Source organism: Atractosteus spatula, chromosome 13 (genome assembly GCF_055471065.1).
Source record: "Atractosteus spatula isolate fAtrSpa1 chromosome 13, fAtrSpa1.hap1, whole genome shotgun sequence".
In the NCBI taxonomy this organism is placed as follows: Eukaryota; Metazoa; Chordata; class Actinopteri; order Semionotiformes; family Lepisosteidae; genus Atractosteus; species Atractosteus spatula.
In genome coordinates, this window is record NC_142718.1 from 28950096 (window position 1) to 28970809 (window position 20714).

A 20714-nucleotide genomic window follows, 5' to 3' on the forward strand; every position below is an offset into this window, starting at 1 on the left:
TTTCAGAGGACACGGCGTTGACTTGGATGAGAGAATCCAAGAGACAGTAAGTCTTGAGGGTGTACAGGTAGTCGAATTTGTTCTTAATGACACAAACTTAAAAACTACACTGGTAGGTCCCAAGCACAGTCGTTGTGGATCCTCTGGGGCGCTAGGAACAATAAACGTGGTCATCTTGACACTGCTGCTGGGTAGCTGGATCATGGCTGGGGTAATGTGTTGGATGTTGTTCTCTTGTATCAAAGCCTTGCGGGGTAGTTTGAATGAGACAAAGGGAGCAATGGTTTATCACCGAAATCAGGTAACCACTCCCAAACGTCTGCCTGCTGCAGAGCTATCCGATACTGATAGTGAATTGCCGGAAGTTTAAGGTCTAGGGCTAATGATGATGCCCAATGCCTCATTCCTAGGTACCTTATAACTGAGAGCAGGTATACGCAATGTTCTTTCCAACACTATTTCCTGTACAAATTCTCGAGAGGTAATGTGAATATTGGGTGGTAGAATCCACCGTGGTACAACAAACATCACTTAACTCTGTTTTTGTTTTGAAGGCAACAACGCCTCAGGACCTCGTGACCTTCAAAAAGGGGGGATATGTAGTGGCAATGCTTGTTAATAAGACAGAATTAAGCGTTGGTATGCTCCTAAAGGAGGCCCCATCTCACCCTCCATCTCTGTGGTGCAGCCACAGAGAAAGAATTCAGGCAAGCTGATTTAAGATGTTTTCCTTTTGATAAGAAGCAAGCTCCCAGACGGGGATGCAAGTAGCTAAGTCTGGCCATCATGATCAATGGTCATCTACTGGCGCCTATCTGTCTAGGGAGTGCTGAATGGACATCTGGACTGCATTGCTGAGTGTCAAGACTAAGTGACTTATATCTCACCTTGACCAACCAATCAGGGACTGGTAATACCACGTGGGTCTCCAATGCCCGCCAAACTCTCAACCAATCAGCACACATCTGGGTCTTGATCAAAAAGGGAGCGCAAGCTCAGTTCTGGGCTCTCCTTGGCCATTTTCGCGCATCCTCAGAGACAATCACGTGACAACTGCTGTTGTCTGCAAAAGGACTTGGACTTTGTTCTAAGCGCGAGGCCGAGGATCCCGTACGTACTCAGAATTCTACCAACGTGAATGCTCCGCTTGATCAACGGCAGCCTACAGTTGGACCCTCGTCGACAACCTGAATAGCTTATTCAGAAGCAGCGCTGGACCGGGAACGAACCAGTTTCTTCCCAGGCAAAAGAGTGACTTGTGAGGACTCGCGGTCACACTCTGTGCATAGAGACTTTCTACTAGCCAGCTGGACTGCTGGTAGATCCCCTCGGAGCAACGACTGCCCTGCGCGCCGCAGTCAGATTCCTCCGCCCGTCCTACTCCGAGCTGCACCTCGACTGGTTGGCCGGTAGCCAGAGGACGCCGACACAACGCCCATTGGACAACCGCTGCAACAGAGGCTGCAACAGAGCCTGTCAGCTGGTTTGGTGTTCGTGCCGGGAAATTCCAAATCCAAACACAGTGGATAAGTAAACCCCATGTTCTACATTGCGTCTCGAGAATTTAATTGTACCTCAACACAAGTTGTTATCAATTTAATTCATGAGTAATGTATTTACTTCCGAGTTTAGAGTAACAGTGGGTAATAACACTGATTAGCGATTTGGTAACCGAACGATATATATTGACATATATTCTCTGTTGTGTATCTCTTTGTGTTTGCATCTCTTCGAGATTATATACCTTGTATATTGATAACCCTCACAGTAAGGTCTGCCGCAGACTAGTATCCAGGCAGACTAGTATATGTTTGGTGCACAGTTTATATTAATAAATGTATCTCGTGTATTGAACCCGTGTGTGTGCGTTGTTAGTTGTTCTGACGATTGATTTTCTAAAAGCCCCAACGAACAACCTCGTGGTTACTGCTACAATTGATAATTGTCTCAGTAAACCCATCAAACCACTACAATGGTATCTTATCATCATTTTTATATCTGAAAAAAAAACAGTATTTACTTAGATATTGAATGAATGGGTCTAGACATTCTCTCACCACATAAGAGATTGTTCTACCATGAAAGTAAGGTGAGTCTTTTGAAACTTTCCCGTCTGCTGCTAAAGACCAAGAGAGTGCCTGCCAGAGTATCAGGTCAGGTTTCACTTGCAAACAATTGTCCTACCTGTTACAAATGGTGTTATCACCAGTACCAGGGCATTTCCCCAATATAATCAGATACATCTGCCACATTGACAGTCTTTTGTGGCATTTTGTGTACCCTTTAGCTCACACTTGCTCTGAAGCTCAGTTTGACATGTGCTTTGACATGACCATACATACAGCACTGAAATGAAGCCTGCTTAATCTGGCTTCAGAGATGCTATGTTCCTTCTTATTACAAAACATGTCCCCAGCCCATCAGATTCAATCACAACATGCAAACAGCACGAGCTGTTTGTTCAACTCAAACAGTCCTCAGCAGTGCTTCTTTAACAAAGCCCAGCTACACTATTTCCTAGCCAATTGCATATTAGTGAATCTAATTACCCATTATATCCTTCCTATAATAACGACAGCAGCAGCACCAACAGCAAAAATAACAACCCAGTTCATTGCTACTAAGCTATTATGTCAAAATTGTTCTTCAACTCCCATAAGAAAATTGATGCAATTTCTTTAATATGTTAAAGAAGACAATTGTCACACTGTTTTGAAATTATATTTGCAGTTCTCTAACTGTGCAGCCTGATTCTATATTGTTCTTTTACTTAGTATATTCGTCTTGCTAATGAGCATGCCTTCTACGAATTTCAGAATAAAAGAATGGGCGGGAGCACTTTGTAAATGTGGCTAATTGTCAAAGCAAAAAAAAATGAATCGAAAACGAAAGAATCACACAGATTTTACAAAAAAAAAATGTAAAAATTCAAGCTCTGTAAATTGCAGAAAAGGTCCTCATTAATTTGATCATGTGAAGTAATTACTGTATATTGGAGCCATACTTTACATCTCATCAGTATTATTTTTTAAATGGTGTCATTTGCTAATATCAATTACAGTGAGACAACATCAGGATAATGCAGAGAAAATTTGTTATCATTTTCAATTCCAGTTTCTTGTGAATTATGCTGTCAAAGATTGGATGTTTGTCAATATATACAAATACAAAATTATAATGTGTGTTTTCTTTAATTCATAGGATCCATTTTCATGTGCAGCACTCATATAATCCCAGTAAAGAATGAAGAAGGGGTAGTGATGATGTTCATTCTAAATTTCGATTATGTGTTGGATGAAGGAAGCAGCGACTCTTTAGAGAGACTTAACCACACCTCGCCTGCCAAATCTGAGCACCGTGAGTATCATCTATACTGCTATTTGTTTGTAAATAAACATATGCCATTGATCATGCACTTTTTTAAACAATAAACATATTTGTCCCTTTATAATAGTATACACTATCTCAGTATGATCTGTATTAAACATAGCACTAGAGAATGTGGGGATCTTTGTAGTGTCATTGTTTACCACACAGAGTGCTTACATACAGTATGCATGGCATCAGCAATTCTTGCATGTGGACTTACTGCCTATGCTGGCACAGGACTTGTATAAGTGGGTTCACTAGAATCAGTAAGTTAGCCCATGTATGCTCGGAAGAGTTCATCTTCAGTGATTTGCCAGCTTTCATATTTATGCTGCTGTCCCACGCTGAGATATACTGCACAAGGAGGGTGCTCCTAGATGTCTCCCCTTTGCTTCTACAGTGTCCTTATGTTCTTGGAAACAAAAAAATGTGAGTGTTCTGAAAGTTTTTATAGCACAAGGCCAATACATTAGCCATTACAATAGTTTCTAAACTAGTACTTATCAAGCATACCATTGCTTTTCAGTTTACTAAAGTCAATCAGAAACTTAGGACTTCTCTTGAACAGTGACATTACCATTGACATGCTTAACATGTGTTTTGATGTCTTATTTATTTATAATTTTTTGGCCTTACTGTGTCCAGTCTCTTTAAATGGTGCTATAATGCTGTGAGCTGACCAACTCCTAGCACAATGGGGACTTAACCCCTTTAAAAACTGTGGGTTTTGCAAAGGCTAACAATTTACTCTTTATATTATCCTTCTTACTAAGTGACAAACATCAACAGATGGGGAGTCCTACACTACTATATACAGTATCAAAAAGGTTCCCTTTCTGAATGTTGATTTAACGTACAGTAATATAAAGGGTAGTAGGCTTTATCATCATGGTTTTTTGGATTTATTCAAACTCTTCCATAGTTAACTTAATTTAATTTCTATATGATTTTCAAATGTTTCACGATTCTGTGATAGCAACTTGGAGATGTCATACAAGCAATTCATGGGTAAAATGATTGGTGTGAAGTAAAAATATTTCTTTATTTCCAATCAAAACTAAGATTATTATTCCAGCAATGATCATTGCAACAGCCGTAAGGCGCATACATTTGTTTGCAGTTGGCAAATAGTCTGTAGTGAGATTATCAAGAGAAATAAAACAGTAGCTGTATTAAATTCTGTTGTTGCCTGGATGCCTATTAAATATTTAGGGATTTGATGCTCCAAAAAAGCTGCCTTTGCTTTTGTTTGCTTCGTCACTTCTGGAATTCCTCGCTGTTTTGTGTTATTTATAGACCTTGCATTTTAGAAAATGGGTAGTTCATCTGAGGGCAGTGTTTATTTACTTTTCCTTATTTGTTTGTCACAGGGTGTAAATGTCAGTTGAGAGTCTTTTCAGTGTCCTTTTTGAGGTTTAGAGCAGTAAGATTGCCACTTGTTTAGCACAGAATAATGGCACAGCCTAGCACCAAATAAATAAAGCTACGGTGCCTAAGGCATAAGGGATGTCTATAAGCCTCCCTGTGTGTTCCTCTCTGTGACTGCTCTTCAAAGAGCTATAATAAGAACTGATTGCTTGCAACTATGACTGAGATCTTCACAGAGAGGAACAAAGGACAGAAAAAGAGCTGAGAATTATTGCATAGTACAACAAGACAAAGGGAAATCTTTAAGAAAAAAGGCCATGCCAAAGTGCATTCTCATTTGTTCATTCTCACAACAGTGCTGTTTTTGCTTAAAGGAAATACTAACCCTTTTCACTGACTTGCTTTTTGTGTTTAAATGTCAATGTGGCAGTTAATATTTCCCTTTAGTTTAACTGACTTAACACTCTTTTTTATGTGTTTATGTGTAGTAAAAAAGACATGCTAGACATTATGGCCTTCATTTCAAATTCATATTTTAGGGCATAAGGGAACAAAAATCTAATTATTATTCTATGCAAATGTATTTTCTGGTGTCATGGCAACAGGCAAAAAATAGGCATACTGTGGAGGTTAATCCCCCCATCACTTTCTGTGTAACAGGAAGCATTCATGAACATCATAGGCAAATGTCAATAGATTTCACAGCAAACAATTCACTTTAATTAAAAATAAATATTTTTTTTAAATGGTAAAATACAGAGAACACCTTTAACAGAAAAAAAAATCCATCTACAATTACCTTTCCATATGCTTTGTTATATTAACAGGAAATAATGAGAATTTGAAGATATAGTCTTTTCAAATTATGTGAATAAGCTTGCAACATCAATCAAAAAACACATTGCGTGTCATCTGATTAATGTCATGTAAGACAGCTTGTCTATGGAAATATTATAAACAGATGCAAAAGAACAATTTAATTGAACAAAGTATTATTACATCAAATATACAGTTTTGCATTTTTTAAATTTTTCTGGTATTTTCTATAAGTAGATTAGCTATTTACTGTATATTCAAGCACAATATACAGCACCACTAACGTTTACCCTGGTTTTCATTGTGGTCACCTATTTTCCTAGAGTTAATTAATAACTGATACTGAAATGGCCAAACTCGATGACTGAATTAATAAAAAATTACTTGAAATGTTATTTGATACCCTACTGTATAAAATTAGACAGTATTTCCCCATCACTATAAACTGCAATTAATTAAAAAAACAAAAAAGGGCATCAGTCATAAGGGTATTAAAATAGTTTTGAAAATCACACTTTGCAAGTGCTAGAATAACCACAGACATTCTAGCCACCCATTCCAGCTGAACTACAACAAGACAGTAAAATCAGTAATGCAATATAACAACCAAGTTAGGCCGCTGGTACAGAAGGCTCTGTGTGCAAGAAAAGCAGATTAAGCCTTTTATAGGAAACAAAATCCACTGTGTTTTAAATTACCTTGTACATCTAAAAAGAAAGGATATGTAGAAAAACAACAGCAGTATTGGAGGAGAGAACCAGTTGAGTAATTAAGAAAACATTGATTTTAATGATTTGTTAATCATACACTTTATGTAATATAGTAAGTATCATATTTTCATCTAATGCAATTCTGAAAGCTGGAAATGAGATTACCTTATGTTACACATAATTATTTAAATAGATTGAACGCACACCCAGCTGTGAGCAGCACATGAAGGTTTGCCTTTGTTACCAGAACTATTTTGCTTATCACATACCCACACGTCCCTTCCATCCTGTTAATGAACCGTACTTAAAGCTCTAAGAACCAGCATGGACATCATTGAGTTAAGTATTATTAGGTTTTGTGGCCAGTCTAACTCATTACAAAGGATGCTTGTGGGTGGTCCAAACAGTATATGTCTTTTAGATTTTTCGGTTATTATTATTTTATTCTTTGCTAGACATTCTGTAATCTAAATTTTTATATACTTTATAGTACTAAATATTTTAAGTTGCCATCATTTGGAAACACTACACAACTGTTAACTGTTTTCAAAGATTGCAACTTTAAAGAATAGTGGAAACTTAAGTTTTTTTTATTCTATACCACTATCTTAATTTCATTCAGTTATTACTTAAGGCTCACCTGATGGAATTATAAGTCTTAAACTGCCTAGGTTATATCTTCATGTTAATGGCAGGAAGGAGATTGCTCAACAACAGCACTACTGTATGTAATTAAAATAACTTAGTAGTAGAATTTTCTGTTTTCCAAGAACAGTCCACAACAGTGCAGTGTCTGATTTATTCCTGGTCCACTTAGGAGTCTGTTGAATTAAGAAATTAGATTTATGAAGAATTTTCAAGTACTTTGATAACTACAGTATCTCTATAACTCTCATTTTTCTGTACTCAGGGTACAGTTGCATAAGTCTACAGGCATCCATGAGGCAACATCGGTTGGGTGCTTATAATTTTTTTTCTTATTGTTGCATATGTTAAAAAAAATGACTTAAGTGCAAGTGTCATTTTATTTTTTACACAGCTGTAGTTTCAATTGCTCAAATAACTCACACATCTTGGGAGTCATCTCACTTGACCCCGATCATAATCATTCCATTTCCAGGAAGCCATTTCCTGAAAGCTATAAACTCATCATGGATCTTCAGATCTGCTGCGCAGATGAAGACAATTTTGATCTCTGGCAAGAGTCTTTGTTTCCTTGTAACTAGCCTGCTACTGTATCTTCTCCCTCAGTCCCCTGCCTCTTAGTCCCATCCAGCTTCATCGCTGAAAGAGACGTTTTCTCAAGCTTCTCCTCTTCCCTATTCCTCCATCTGCAAAACCTTTCTCTTCACAACCATCTCTATCAGTTTCTACTCCCAACCCGAGCCCACATCACTTCAACTTCATCAAACTCTTCAAAAACATGACATCTCTTTTCGAAAGAAATACCTTGAAGAAAGAATTATTTTCACTATACTAGTTCTAGGTCTACAATAAACAAGCCTTGATATTTAATCATATGTTCACATCTTGTAACCCAAGGACCCTTGAGATGACTCTATCTGCCAGGTCTTGTGTCTCGTCCATTTGTTTCTGTTGCTTCCACTATGCAGACTAGACTAATAATCACATGTGAACTCACCCGCAGTGGAGCATCTTTAGTGATGTGTTGTTAGACCATCCTGAAAGATATCCGTGTGTGTAATGCAGACATTCAGAAGAATACATTATTTGTTGTGTAAAATAAACCAATGGATTTTGGAGGCCCAAATGTAATGGTCTGGGCAAGGGTGTCTAGAAAACTACCTTTTGTAGCGATTGATTGAGAGGTACAGTAACTGCCTGGGGTCCTTTAATCATGTCCGGTAACCTTACCTGCTGCCTTTCCTGGGAGATTCTTCTGACATCACAACATTGCAGCAGGGCAAGACACATCCTCATGCTGCTCATGTAACAAAAATATAAGTTGGGATGACATGTGACATCTAGAGCTTAGAGCCCAATAAACAGACATACTACTGTATATGTTGTACAGGCTCTATGAGAGGAATGAGACAGAATCCCACAAGATAACTTCGGCAACCTGATGAAAAGAATGTTGCCACTCTACAGCTTGCTAGCTACAATGGCTACATGCACTACTAGCCTGTGACTTTCACAATAGACCTCCTCTTGATCCACCCCGTTGATGTCAAATGTTAATCAGTATAATTAATTTCTTCTCTGTACAATAAAATGTCAATGCACCTGTTATTTTGATATGAACTAATAAGGTTTTGTTAGGGTTTACTGTTTTCATCAAAGTGGATTTTTTTTGTATCATTTGTAAAATGGCTGGATGCTTTAATTTATAGTTTATCTTGTGGACGATTATACATCTATTATACATTTGTTATACATATCTACTGTATGTTACAAATGAATTGCATTTCTTTCCAATGGAAAGCGACACTCTCTCCTAGAAACAAGAGGCACTGTATTTGCTTATGATCGTTAACATACTGTAGGACTGCTGTTGTCTTGCAGAGCACAGAAGAGACGCTGGCACCGCAACACATCCAGGAATGTTTGTGACGTTTTATTATTGATCATTATGGGCAAAACATCAGTTGGAGGATACACGTGTAGCCTCACTTTCACATTTCTTTTCTCAATGAATATGGCTTGCTTTATGTGCAGAATCATGATTAACTGCTATGAATCTGAATTTAACATCTATTTATTGTAGACAACCTCTAACCTCATTAGTGGTAGTAGTAGCAGTTATATATGGGCATAACGTTTATCTTTCAGGCTGTGTTCTTTATAGCCACAAAAAACCAATAGCAGTTATATGGTTTAAGGTGTAAATGTCAAACACGAATTGATGTGAATATCGTAAAGGGCCATCCCACATTACAATAGATAGCCTTAACAGAAATGAGAACTAAGATGTATACAACACAGTTTCCAGCACAGAAAAGAGCAGACTTGAAGCACAGAGTATCTAGCAGTCTGGTCTATAGTACATAAAGCCATGCATACAGGATGATGCAAATGTCTGATATTTTTGCTCCCAGTATCAATTTGTTGTGAAAATGTGAACAACTCTGTTATGCCTTTCATAGCTACAGTGTATACTATAACTTTAATATAAAATAGTATGTTATATACTAAAGTTCAGACGTTTTGAAATCAAAAGCCATAGAAAGTTGGTATGTATTGTTTAAATGATTATTAACAATACTTTAACATGTTCATAGAAATGCAGCTTTACAGTCCAAATCTTAATATTTCTTTCTTTTAAATAGTCATTCCTTTCTTAGTTTGGTACCTCTAGAAACATTGCATTACCAGATTTCAATTATCTCAAAACTAAATAATGCATGAAACCTCAAAGAAAAAAAAACCCAGAGGACTTTATAGAATTTGTTTGATCAAGACATGTTTAAAAATAGCTTTGGTAGAAAGCTTCTAATTAATAATAACAAGGCTGCGAAGTATCAGGAGAGTCAATAGAAAACAGCATGTTACTTCCTCATAAACAATGTTTTAATTTTTAATGTATTTGATATGAAATACAATCTTATGCTGAAGATATATTGTATTCTTATTAAATATCGTATAGAATTTGTAAATTTATAAGCACAGTACATCTTCTGTCAGATATTTAATTTCTCTATATATTTTATAAGAAAATATGTTTTACCTTCAGTCATTTTAAAACCACTGTCAATAAAGCTGACAATTTAGAGTTCCTTCATCACAGAAGGAGACAAATTGTTAAACATTAAAGTTTTATTGTGAAAAGGTACAGGATGTTTTCTTAGGCAAGGATAATTGTTCTGAGATTTTAATTTTCTGTTACATAATCTCATCATAGAATCCTTGAGGCAATTCATAAGGTCAAATTTTAAATGCTAGTGCCTTTGATGAAGTGAAGGTCCTGCAGTCTTTGGTAAATAAAAAGAGAAATTACAAAATGTGTTTGAGAGCTTTAATTCAGCAGTACTGATAATAGCTTCGGTCTGTACTAAGACTAATGATCCTGTAAGCCTCTAAATGTTTTATATACAGTATACTGTATATACAGTAGACAACAAACTATAAACTATGAAAAAAGCTTCGCAGCAAAATATTGTTATAAACTGGGTGTGTTAAAATTTCAAAATTAGGAGGTTATTGCATCAATATAAAATAATTCTCCCTGTATGTAAGTACTAATGAATAATCATTTAACCAACATTTTAAGTCACGTGTATTGAGTGTTACAGTATGTGGCACGTGTTTTCATTATTTTCCAGCACATCTTGATAGTAGAGTAATAATCATCCTAAATGTTGACAAAAATATTTATTAACAATAAATAACACAGTACACAGTACAAAATACAATGTTACAAAACATATAAAGTTACCATTATGAACAGATATGTACACATCAGTGAGTTCCACCTTCTATTGATATAGAAAATCCCAGAATTCCATACTTATAATCTAGGTACAATAAAACAATTTAAGGGACCAAAGAGAGAAAAACTGGGTGCTAATAAACAAAATGGGTGGGAACCAGCTTCCCTATTCTAAATAAAGGCACCATTAAAATAAGAGAGACATTTTTAGCCCACAACAGATCCACAACAAATTCTATCAGAAAAACAGCAAGCAACTAACAGCAAACTCTTTTATATAATAAGGCTCAGAGTCCTGTACTCTTTTGGACTTCAGATTACCTGGGCAGAATCTGGTTTCAAGTCTGATTAGAAAGAGGCACCCCACTGTGGCACACACTGATGATGATGATTGTTTTTCTTCCTCCTGTTCTTGGTCCTTTGCTTTTCCAGTCCATTCATGTCTTTTTGTATTTATCCTGTCCCAAGAATCCAGTCCAAGAATGTTCTGGTCACTCACTGTTGAATATTTTTAAGTTTTAATCTGACTGAGTTATTGATTCAACAGTGAATCACTTTCTCCTGCCTTAATTATTAGGGGCACACATTTACCCATGTGTGTCTTCCTCCAAGTTTATTTGTCTAATGGCCCAAGAACAGCTACTTACTGTAAATGCCATTCAAACCATATCTCAAAACTTCAGAATAAGGCAATCAAGCTGGGAAATGTAAACAAGCAAATCCTGTCTGAAATTCAGTTACTCCTGTTTACTGCAGCAATATTTTAGGTAGAATGTACTGTATGTTGTTAGAATATGTTGGGTGAGTTGAGATTTGTTTGTTTAAAAAAGAAACATTTTTGCTTTTGTTTTAGCAATGTAGTGAGCAGTGATAACATCAGTGGTATAGATTGGGTTGAGTGGCAGTGTTTATTAGGTTCTGTTTTTCAAATGTTTAATATTCCTTTTCTATTTTGAAGATGAAATGTTTTTTTCTCCCTTTCTCAGGCACATTTATGGTAGAAATATTCTGAGACTCTGTGAGCTCAAGAAAACAGCTATCCAAAATTATGGACTTCCATCTGGTATTTTTTTATGTTGAGCAATGTTTTGGATCATGAATTTTGTTCTGTTGGCTTTTATACTTTGTCAGTGTGATTAAAATCTTTCAGTACAAATAAAATACAGTATGAATATTGTGAGCAAATATTTATAAGGTACAATGTTTTGGTGGCTAATTTTCATCTGATGTTTTTCTTAGGAAAGGGAAGATTTTTCAGATTCAGATTGCCCGTCTTGAAACTTCTGGGTGCCAGCAAGCAGTCTCTCCCGCAAGAAGACCCAGATGCTGTTATGATTGACTCTCCAAAGCAAAGCGATGACTCTGTTGCCATGAAGCACTTTAAATTACCCACAAAGGAAAGTTGTAGCCCCTCAGATGCTGAGGATACAAAGGCGCTCATTGGTTCCAGTCAGTGCCCACCTCTGGTGAATGTGTCAGGACCTCTGGATCATTCTTCACCAAAACGGCAATGGGACAGATTGTATCCAGATATGCTCCAGTCTACCACATGCCTAGCCCATACAAGATCAAAGGAGAGCATCTGCAGCATGAGAAGAGCTTCATCTGTCCATGATATTGAGGGCTTTAGCTCCAACACTAAGAATGTTTTCAGGGATCGACATGCAAGCGAAGGTAACTCTTGAAATAATTAATTATACAATAATGTACATTAATCCAAATATAATTTATATAATTGTATCATAGTATATATATAGAATGTCAAGTACAACTAAAACTATTCTTATGGAATAAAGAGTAAAAAGTCATGTTTTAGAAACATTTAAGGCAAAAGTTGAAAAATATGAAAGTATCATTATTATTTTTCAAGAGCTGAGTATTTCTTTCAGATGAGGAGATTATCTACACTTGGCCCTTCTTGTTGATGAAACTTGGGTGTTTGCAAATTGGTCTGGTTGTTTTATATACTAAAACTTATTGATGGACCAATGTTTGCATTTCTCAGACCCAAGGATCATATAATATACAGTATTCAGAATCCTGAGACACATTCAATGATATTGTAAACACAAAACAAAATCTTTCATCTGGAGGAGGAAAGAAGAATTTCAGTTCATTTATTACATTTTGCAGCACATAAGGGATATACTGTAGTTATTTGGTGGGCTGCATTGGAACAAAAGAGGGCAAAATCTCTTGTGCTGCTTCAGCATTGCCTTTTTGATGCAGATATAAGAGACACTCTTATGAATACACATGCTGGATGTATGTATTTTGTGGGGAAAAATGCATATTTGACTTAATGAATTCTTAATGAATTAGGTTTTTTTTCTATATTCATGTTGGATAAAGAATACGTGTAATTAGAAACATTAATATAACAACACAGTGAGATTCATAACGCATAGAAGGGTGTTAATTCATCACCTAGGAGGGGATCCTGGAGAAGATGATGCTGGATCACATACAGTATAGAGTGTGGTTTTGCTATGGTTTGATTCTGAAGATCTAAAAGTCTACTTTTAATATCTGTCTTTAGTTTAGGCTATACTATTTTCCCTCCTTTCTTCTTTTCAATTTTATTGTGTTGTTTTTCAGACAATGGTCGCAATATCAAAGGTAATAGCCATATCACATTCTTGGGATATATTAGACCGCTTGCTGCATGTATTTTATACAATGCAACTAATATAGGAAAATGTAGATTACATCAAGACATACCTACCAAATGTGATGTTGTTATATATATATATTTTTGAGGATGTTTATAGAAAACCTTCTCTGTTTGTCATCTACATCTTTCCTGTACTGTACAAATTTGGACTGCTAGTGAATGTCTCTATAAGCTTGCAGATCCCTTTGCTCAGTATTAACAAATTGACCCCTTTGTGATGCTGCATGAAAAAAATGAGGCTTGCTATTAACTGGCTTTTTGCAATTAAAAAAATCAATGAACATGAATGCTATCTGTCTTCATTATTCCAATTCCATCCTGAAAAGCTAAATTTGTTTTAGCTGTGATTAATGAAAGTTGTTTTTGTTTTCTTGTTCTTTTCAGCCACACTCAATTTATTTAGGCCTTCATCTACGCCCTGTTAAATGCTGCTGAACCTAATGTGCAGCAAAACTCTGCTCTTACATGCTAAGAGTTAATATATAGAACTCCAACATGGTTTTCTTTTATGATCACTGAGAATCTATGATGGAAAGGGTACTGACCAATAAATGGTAATTTTACATCGCGAGGTCATCACAGACGCATCTACACTCTATGATCCATGTTGGATAGACAATTCACAGCTCTTGAGCTACACGGCAGTTTCTAGGCATTCTAGACATTGGCACGAAGTGCAAATATACATTTCTATTTTTAGAACAAATGCAAATGCTACTGTAAATGATTAGTTTTATATCTCACACTATATCTCACACTAGCATGAAAAATTAATGTGACACTAATTTTTGCAAAACGCATTGGTCTGGTCGAGTGAAATTTTGTGTTACACCAAGAGAAGACTAACCCTGGAGGTCCAGCTGTACTGCTCAATGCTATTCTGTATAATAATACATTTAAACTCTTCATCACTTATTCTTTACACCCTTTTCCCCTTTCTTTCTCCTGAAAAAATAGTTTCCCGTTCCTGGATGGCAGGGGGTATGGTTTGCGTTTTTTCTGTGTTTTGACCACTTAGCATGTGATTGATTTGAGCCATTTAATTTGAATGTAAAAATTGTTTGTTTTGATGTCCTTGAATATGTACTCTCACTCAATTGTAACAGCAACATTATCATCCTTGAGAAAGGGAATGTTGTGTTTTATAAATGTTTGCTTTGGAGGCTGTTGATTGCCAGTATCCAATCAACTGCTTGCCAAAGCATACATGATCTGCTTCTTTTCAAGCTGCTCACCTTGCAATGAATGTGCTTGTTTACATATGGAACATACTGTATGGGAAAGGTGTTTAAAACAATAGTCTGCTTCCTAGATATGTCCCTTACTGTGGTACAGTCCCGACTGTCTCTCATTCTTCAGAATCATTGATCTTGGAACCAAACATGAAAATAGGGGAATATTCTTTATTAAACCCAAGCCCAACATGAATAATAATAACGAAAATCCAAGATTATGTAAGGGTGAATATAAACCTAAAGGGTTGCAAAATCAATCAGTAAAACCAATATAATCAATGGATATTGTTTTTTTATTAATACAGTGATTTATTGATAGCTACAGTATAAAGTAGCCCATGAAAAACATATTCTGTTGACGACATTCAATAGAAGGTAAATTATTTTGAAGAAATTATAAGGAATAAGAACTAATTTTACTTTCACATTTTTGATAAACAGGCATAGATTGACAAAAGCAAATGTAATAGATATTGCCATAAAGAGATTAGTAAATAAGTCCCTGCAACTAAATGCTCTTTAGCTATATTAGAAACCACCAGACTCACACCTACAGTATATTTGATACTGTCTTTGATTTCTGTATCTTTTTCCATTCCAGGTCCATTCAACCATATAAAATCAAGTCTGCTGGGCTCTACATCAGATTCAAACCTCAACAAGTACAGCACTATCAACAAAATCCCTCAGATAACACTGAACTTTTCTGATGTTAAAAATGAAAAGAAGGCAGCGTCTCCTCCTTCCTCTGAGAAAACCATTATTGCACCAAAGGTCAAAGACAGAACACACAATGTCACAGAAAAGGTTACACAGGTAAGATGCTTTTGTAAATGCTTCCCTGTTGTATTATATTCATTTGGTTTTCTGAGAAAGTGTTTTTGTCTACATTATCAACATTTTTTTTTAGTAAGTTTAAAATGTACTTGTTAGTGACCTGGTATCAGAACAGAAATGCAGTTAATTTATGCTTCACTTTACACTCCCTGTGGATCCCAAAAAGATCCCCAAAAACACTGTTGCAGATTTCATCAAACACGGAGCTAAGATCAAGTCATTTCAAGAGCAAATGTTCATAGGAATGGAAAGCATGAATAATACAGGCTTGAACTTGGTTTGATCTAGCAGATTCAAATTCAATGTTTTAGAGAAATACTGACAGAGAATGAAGTCAGTGAACAAGTGTCTGTCCAGATATCAGATCCTAACTAGCTTGTGAGTGAAACTCAGTTGTGGGTAGCAGAAGACACTGTGGTTACCCAGAAGAGTAGCTTGATGTGAAAGAAGGAATGAACAGGTAGAGGGTTCATTCTTGCTGAACTTTGCTAGAAACTAAACAGATGAGGATGTATTGCAAACAGAACCCTCAAAAGAAGCTACATTTGAGGGTGAAACCTTTAGGTGGGAAAAAAGTCAAGGGCCAATACCACAATAGTTGGACATCAAAGGAGGAGGGCTAAAATGGGGGAAGTGTCACCATAGTACTGTAGCTAAGGCAGCTAACAGAGTACGGGCATGAGGGACAGATAGGACTGTAATCAAGAAGACCTGGACTGAATTCTGAATTGAACCTTTCACTGAAATTAGACAAGGTCCATGACATGCTTTGACATCATGTTATTGTTTCCCTGGTCCATAACCTCATCAACTGCTCGTGCACTTCAGCCACAGGGGTTTGACTAACAGATCAGGGAAACTAGTAGCAATTGGTCTCATCAGCACCCTTGGAAGCATCCTTTCTTGGGAGAAGTGGACCACTGGGATATGATATTGGGTTATAATAATGAATAAATTAATCATCTGCATTGCATTCTATAACAAATTCATATGTTTTACACACCACTTAACATGCATAGATACAAAGAGAGACTTGAAGCTCACTGAGTCCCACAGGCCTGTAAGACAGCTCAGTCCATTACTAGCAAGAGCTTTCCCCAAAGTCCTCTCTCTCCTTTCAGGCTGGAACTTAAACACAGACTGAAACCTTTTTTTTTGCCAACTGCTCTTATAAGCCTCTTAATTAGCCCATAATTCCATGCAGAGCCTATCCTGACAGCTCCTGTCCCTCACGTGGAATCTCACTCCCTCTGGGTGCTAATTAGATATTGAGCCTGCCTCATTGTGCAGGTGTTCCCAAATAACACACAGCCCTCTTTGGCTCAAGGCCACCTCTCACTACCTCACAGGGGCAGTTACCTATACCTGTACAATCTCTCCCACTGCTAAAGGTGGAGGGAACCCCTTTGGTGATATATTACCTAAATATGGTGATATATGACATAAAGGGTAAAAATTTAACTTGATTAAAAAATTAAATTTTGTACCTTTTGCTGCAAGAACCATCATACAAAAATATTCTTCTAAATGTTAAATAGAGTAAAGTATGATAATATAGCAAAAGTATAATACTGGTTAATTCCCAATAATTTTCCTATACTTAGGATCAGAATAACATAGTCAAGATACCCCATTATTGCAATTAAGGTTTTATTACCTTTATTACATTAGACAGCTCTATCTACTAAATATTATATTTCTAGGAAGCAGCTTCAGAATAAAAAAAGAAACATAAAAGATGACCATCATCTGAAATAGAAAAGTTATATTATTTTATTGTTTATATTTAAATAGTATATGCTATATTTTCATAGTGCTAACCTATCAGACATATAATTTATTCTTACTTTGCTAATTGCGTTAGAATATTAGATAATAATGTGTTGTTTTGATGAAATCCTGTTAAAAAAAGAGTCTATTAAGTACACTAACAAAATGTAAAAACTAGACAATTATTTCTTTCCTCTTTTGAAGAATGCAAGATATCCTGTACATACATTTTAGCACTGTCTTATATATGTACATATGTACCAACTAATATATGCCCCAAAGTATACTGTATGTGTATATACAGCCTCAAATCAATTTTAATATCTCTTTTCCCTTCATTTATATTTCTTTTTGTACCCTGCAGTACTTTCAGTGGTCTGAGAAGGTTGCATGATATTGTACGCATTCTACTGTATATGTATTTACTGGATCTTGGAAGCTTCATATGTAATTTAAAAGGATTGTTTTCAATCTATGGATCATTCATTTTACAAGAAGAGAAGTGAATTTGTTGTTGTTAATCTGAAAATGACATCCATTCAGTAGCTTGCAAGTTATTCATTGTCCATCCTTATTGTATTGCATACTTGAATGAGCGAATATCTGTGACTCAGTAAATTAATTTTTACAATGTTCTCAAGCCTGCAGTTAAGTCATGGTCAATGTACTTGAGATCTCAGCATAAAAACAAATGCATTCATCCATTTTCTAACTGATTTATTGAGGGTTATAAAGGAGTCTGAGGCTCTCCCAGCAAGCAACAGGCAGAAGACAGGATACACCCTGTATGGGATGGCAGTCCAGGGCCCATACAAAAACAAATACTAACTGTACACACTTACACCAAGGCCCATTTTCCCAGAAGCCAGTTGACTGGCAGGAGACCAGAGCATCCTATGCAACTGTGCTGCATAATCAACAGACAGGCATATTTTTTTAAAGTCTCTAATCTTACTTTAAAAAATAGCTTTTACATTTCATCTTGAATTATCTTACTTGTTCAAAATATATTACAAATGATATTCTTTTGAAGGAAATTGGTTTGGCTTCAAAAGAGTGCAAAAACCTGTAGGCTACTTTACACAGTCAATTGTAAAAATATGTTTTTCACTTAACTAAACACTTCAGTGCATTGGGGTCCAATCCTGCTCCCGGAGAGTCTGTGCATCTGCATATTGTCATTTCAGTTCAGCTTTTAGCAGGCTAAACCCACTGGTTACTTGCCTAACTGGCCCATTTCAAGAGCTTATTTTCTGGTGCTACTGTTTTAAAGAGACCTTGAAAACCTGCGGACACGCAGGCCGTCCGGGATCAGAATCGGACATCCTGCTTTAGTGCAATAGAGGCAGATGGCAAACCTTTTCTTAAACATTGTCCTTTTATCTTATCTGTGTTTTGGCATGTACTCTAAATCTTATCCTACTATCAGATGACTGCAAATTCATTTCCAGGCATCTGCAGTTCTTAGAGCTTTTCTTGATTTGACAGCCTCTGCCCACAGAGACATTTCTGCAGCTTGAGAAACAGATGGATGTTTGACAGGGTGAGACTTGAGAGCACCTCAAGATGGATTGTGATTTTTTTTCTTTTTGCAGCTTTATGTCCATTTATTTTTTCATTAGCCTTCCAGGATACAATTCCAATGTTTTCCTTTTTTGAAAATAATGGCTGATTTGGGCACCAGGAGTTACAAAAGTATTTCATAGGCAGGCAAAACATACAAATGTTAAGCATGTGAAATGTTGTTTCAGCCTATGCTGATACTGCATTTACTATGGTGTACTGAAATTACTAGTGTACCTCCTTAACCATCAGAAAATGTAAGGTTTGGAAATCCAGAGCCTAAAGAAGAGCATTGAGTTCAATTTTTTGATTGTGGAGAAGGATGACATTTAGTTTGGCATATATTGTGCACATATCTTCAAACTGGAAGGGGTCTATTTGGCTGAAATATGATTAGGTGTGAAGAGCTAAAAGTTACATACTGTATACTGTATATATTTATGAGTTTCCAATGACTTAATGTTTTAACATACAGTATCTGTATTTCTTGAATGAATTGAAACAAAGGCCTACGTTTTCTCAAATGACTGGAGAACATCAGTACTCTCATTAAGGCACTGTAACTCCTTGGAGATGAGGGACGGGGACCAATTATTTGCTTAAACATAGATTTTTTTGGGGGGGCTGAGACAGCAGCAATGTAAAAAAATTGACAGGTATAATTTAAGGTGTGCTTTCTATCTGTAGGGTAATTGCAGATTGTGCAGCCATATTTATGTTACGTCTTGTATTAAGGCTGCAGAACACTGTCATTCGAGATATGAACTTCCTAGTAAAAATGAAATGCCACTCTACGTTTTATAGCCTGGAGTACAAAACTATTTTTTTGTCTCATAGAAACTACTCTTTTTGCGGACCTATAAAAGAAATACATTATTCACCCATTCTTTTTCTTTTCTGAAACCTGCTTAAACATCAGAGTATTTTTCATCCATCTTTTTTTGTTATTGTATGTTATTTATAATGAAAATTATAACCCTTAATAACTCTTTCACTGAATCTGTTTCAGATCATTTAATCCAAATATTGTAAAGGTTGAGTGTTCAAAGCATTTAAATCTACCTGCAATTAATTCAAGGTAATTAACAATAAGATACATTCCCTATTTTAATTTTTTAAATTCCAAACAATTTTCACGGCCTCTGATCTAGGTTTGTTATATGCTGCACATTCTTTTTAAAGTTTATTGTGTGGACTATTTTAGTGATTTTAAGGTCATTGAGAAGCAGCTGGACACTTTAATGGATTAAATATAGTGTGTGTGTAGTATAATACTGTGACCTTTTCATGTAGAATGAAATACAGAGCATAAAAATTTAATATAATGCTCCTTTTACACCACTCTGACCACAACTATTAGTTCTTGTTGTCTGTAACATCCTGGCTGTCTTCACTTTGCTCAATGTTAAAACACAAAGGTCTATCTGGTGTCTCTCTGATTGTGTGTTTGACTTAGTTATTTGGTATTCTAAGAAAAGTGTAATAATCTGAGCAGTTTTGCTCATTTTGCTGAGACAGACTTTGTGTATAAAATGACTAGAATGTACAGCAAACAGGGTTTTGGATGTTTACGTTTTTAATCATTGAATTGATATGGCAGATTTTTTTTCTTCTCACTTTTTATAAAAAAATATGCATTAAACTGTATTTTTATATTTACTTACTTTGGGTTAGTGACATTGGTAGTTACCTAAAAACCCAGTGTTTAGGTTAGATGAATGTGTTCATTTATTATTTCATTAATTTGTTTCCTAGAATAATTTCATTAAGTAATAGCTCTGCCACCTTTAATTTAGCTCACACCTCAGCAAACTCATCAGTTGCTCCTAAAGAGATCTATTTTAAATCAGCATTGTCTGTTTTATGGCCTGTCTTATATCACCCAGAAACAGCACAGGGTTTATTTTCACCCATAGGCTTGTAATTCTGTGTGTGTTTGTTCAGAAAATGACATTTCAGGTTGCTTGCTGCTGTCGTGCTTC

The 20714-nt window shown here is 36.0% G+C and overlaps 1 protein-coding gene across 1 annotated transcript in view; it reads left to right on the plus strand.

The window, feature by feature from the left end:
* Nucleotides 1-20714, plus strand: part of kcnh7b (potassium channel, voltage gated eag related subfamily H, member 7b) — a 97302-nt gene that overhangs the window by 40233 nt on the left and 36355 nt on the right. Inside the window, exons 3-7 of the mRNA XM_088929853.1 lie at nt 3202-3357; nt 11893-12327; nt 13252-13272; nt 14285-14308; nt 15164-15378. Coding sequence (XP_088785979.1) covers nt 3202-3357; nt 11893-12327; nt 13252-13272; nt 14285-14308; nt 15164-15378 — 851 coding nt within the window. The remainder of the gene's footprint in view (nt 1-3201; nt 3358-11892; nt 12328-13251; nt 13273-14284; nt 14309-15163; nt 15379-20714) is intronic.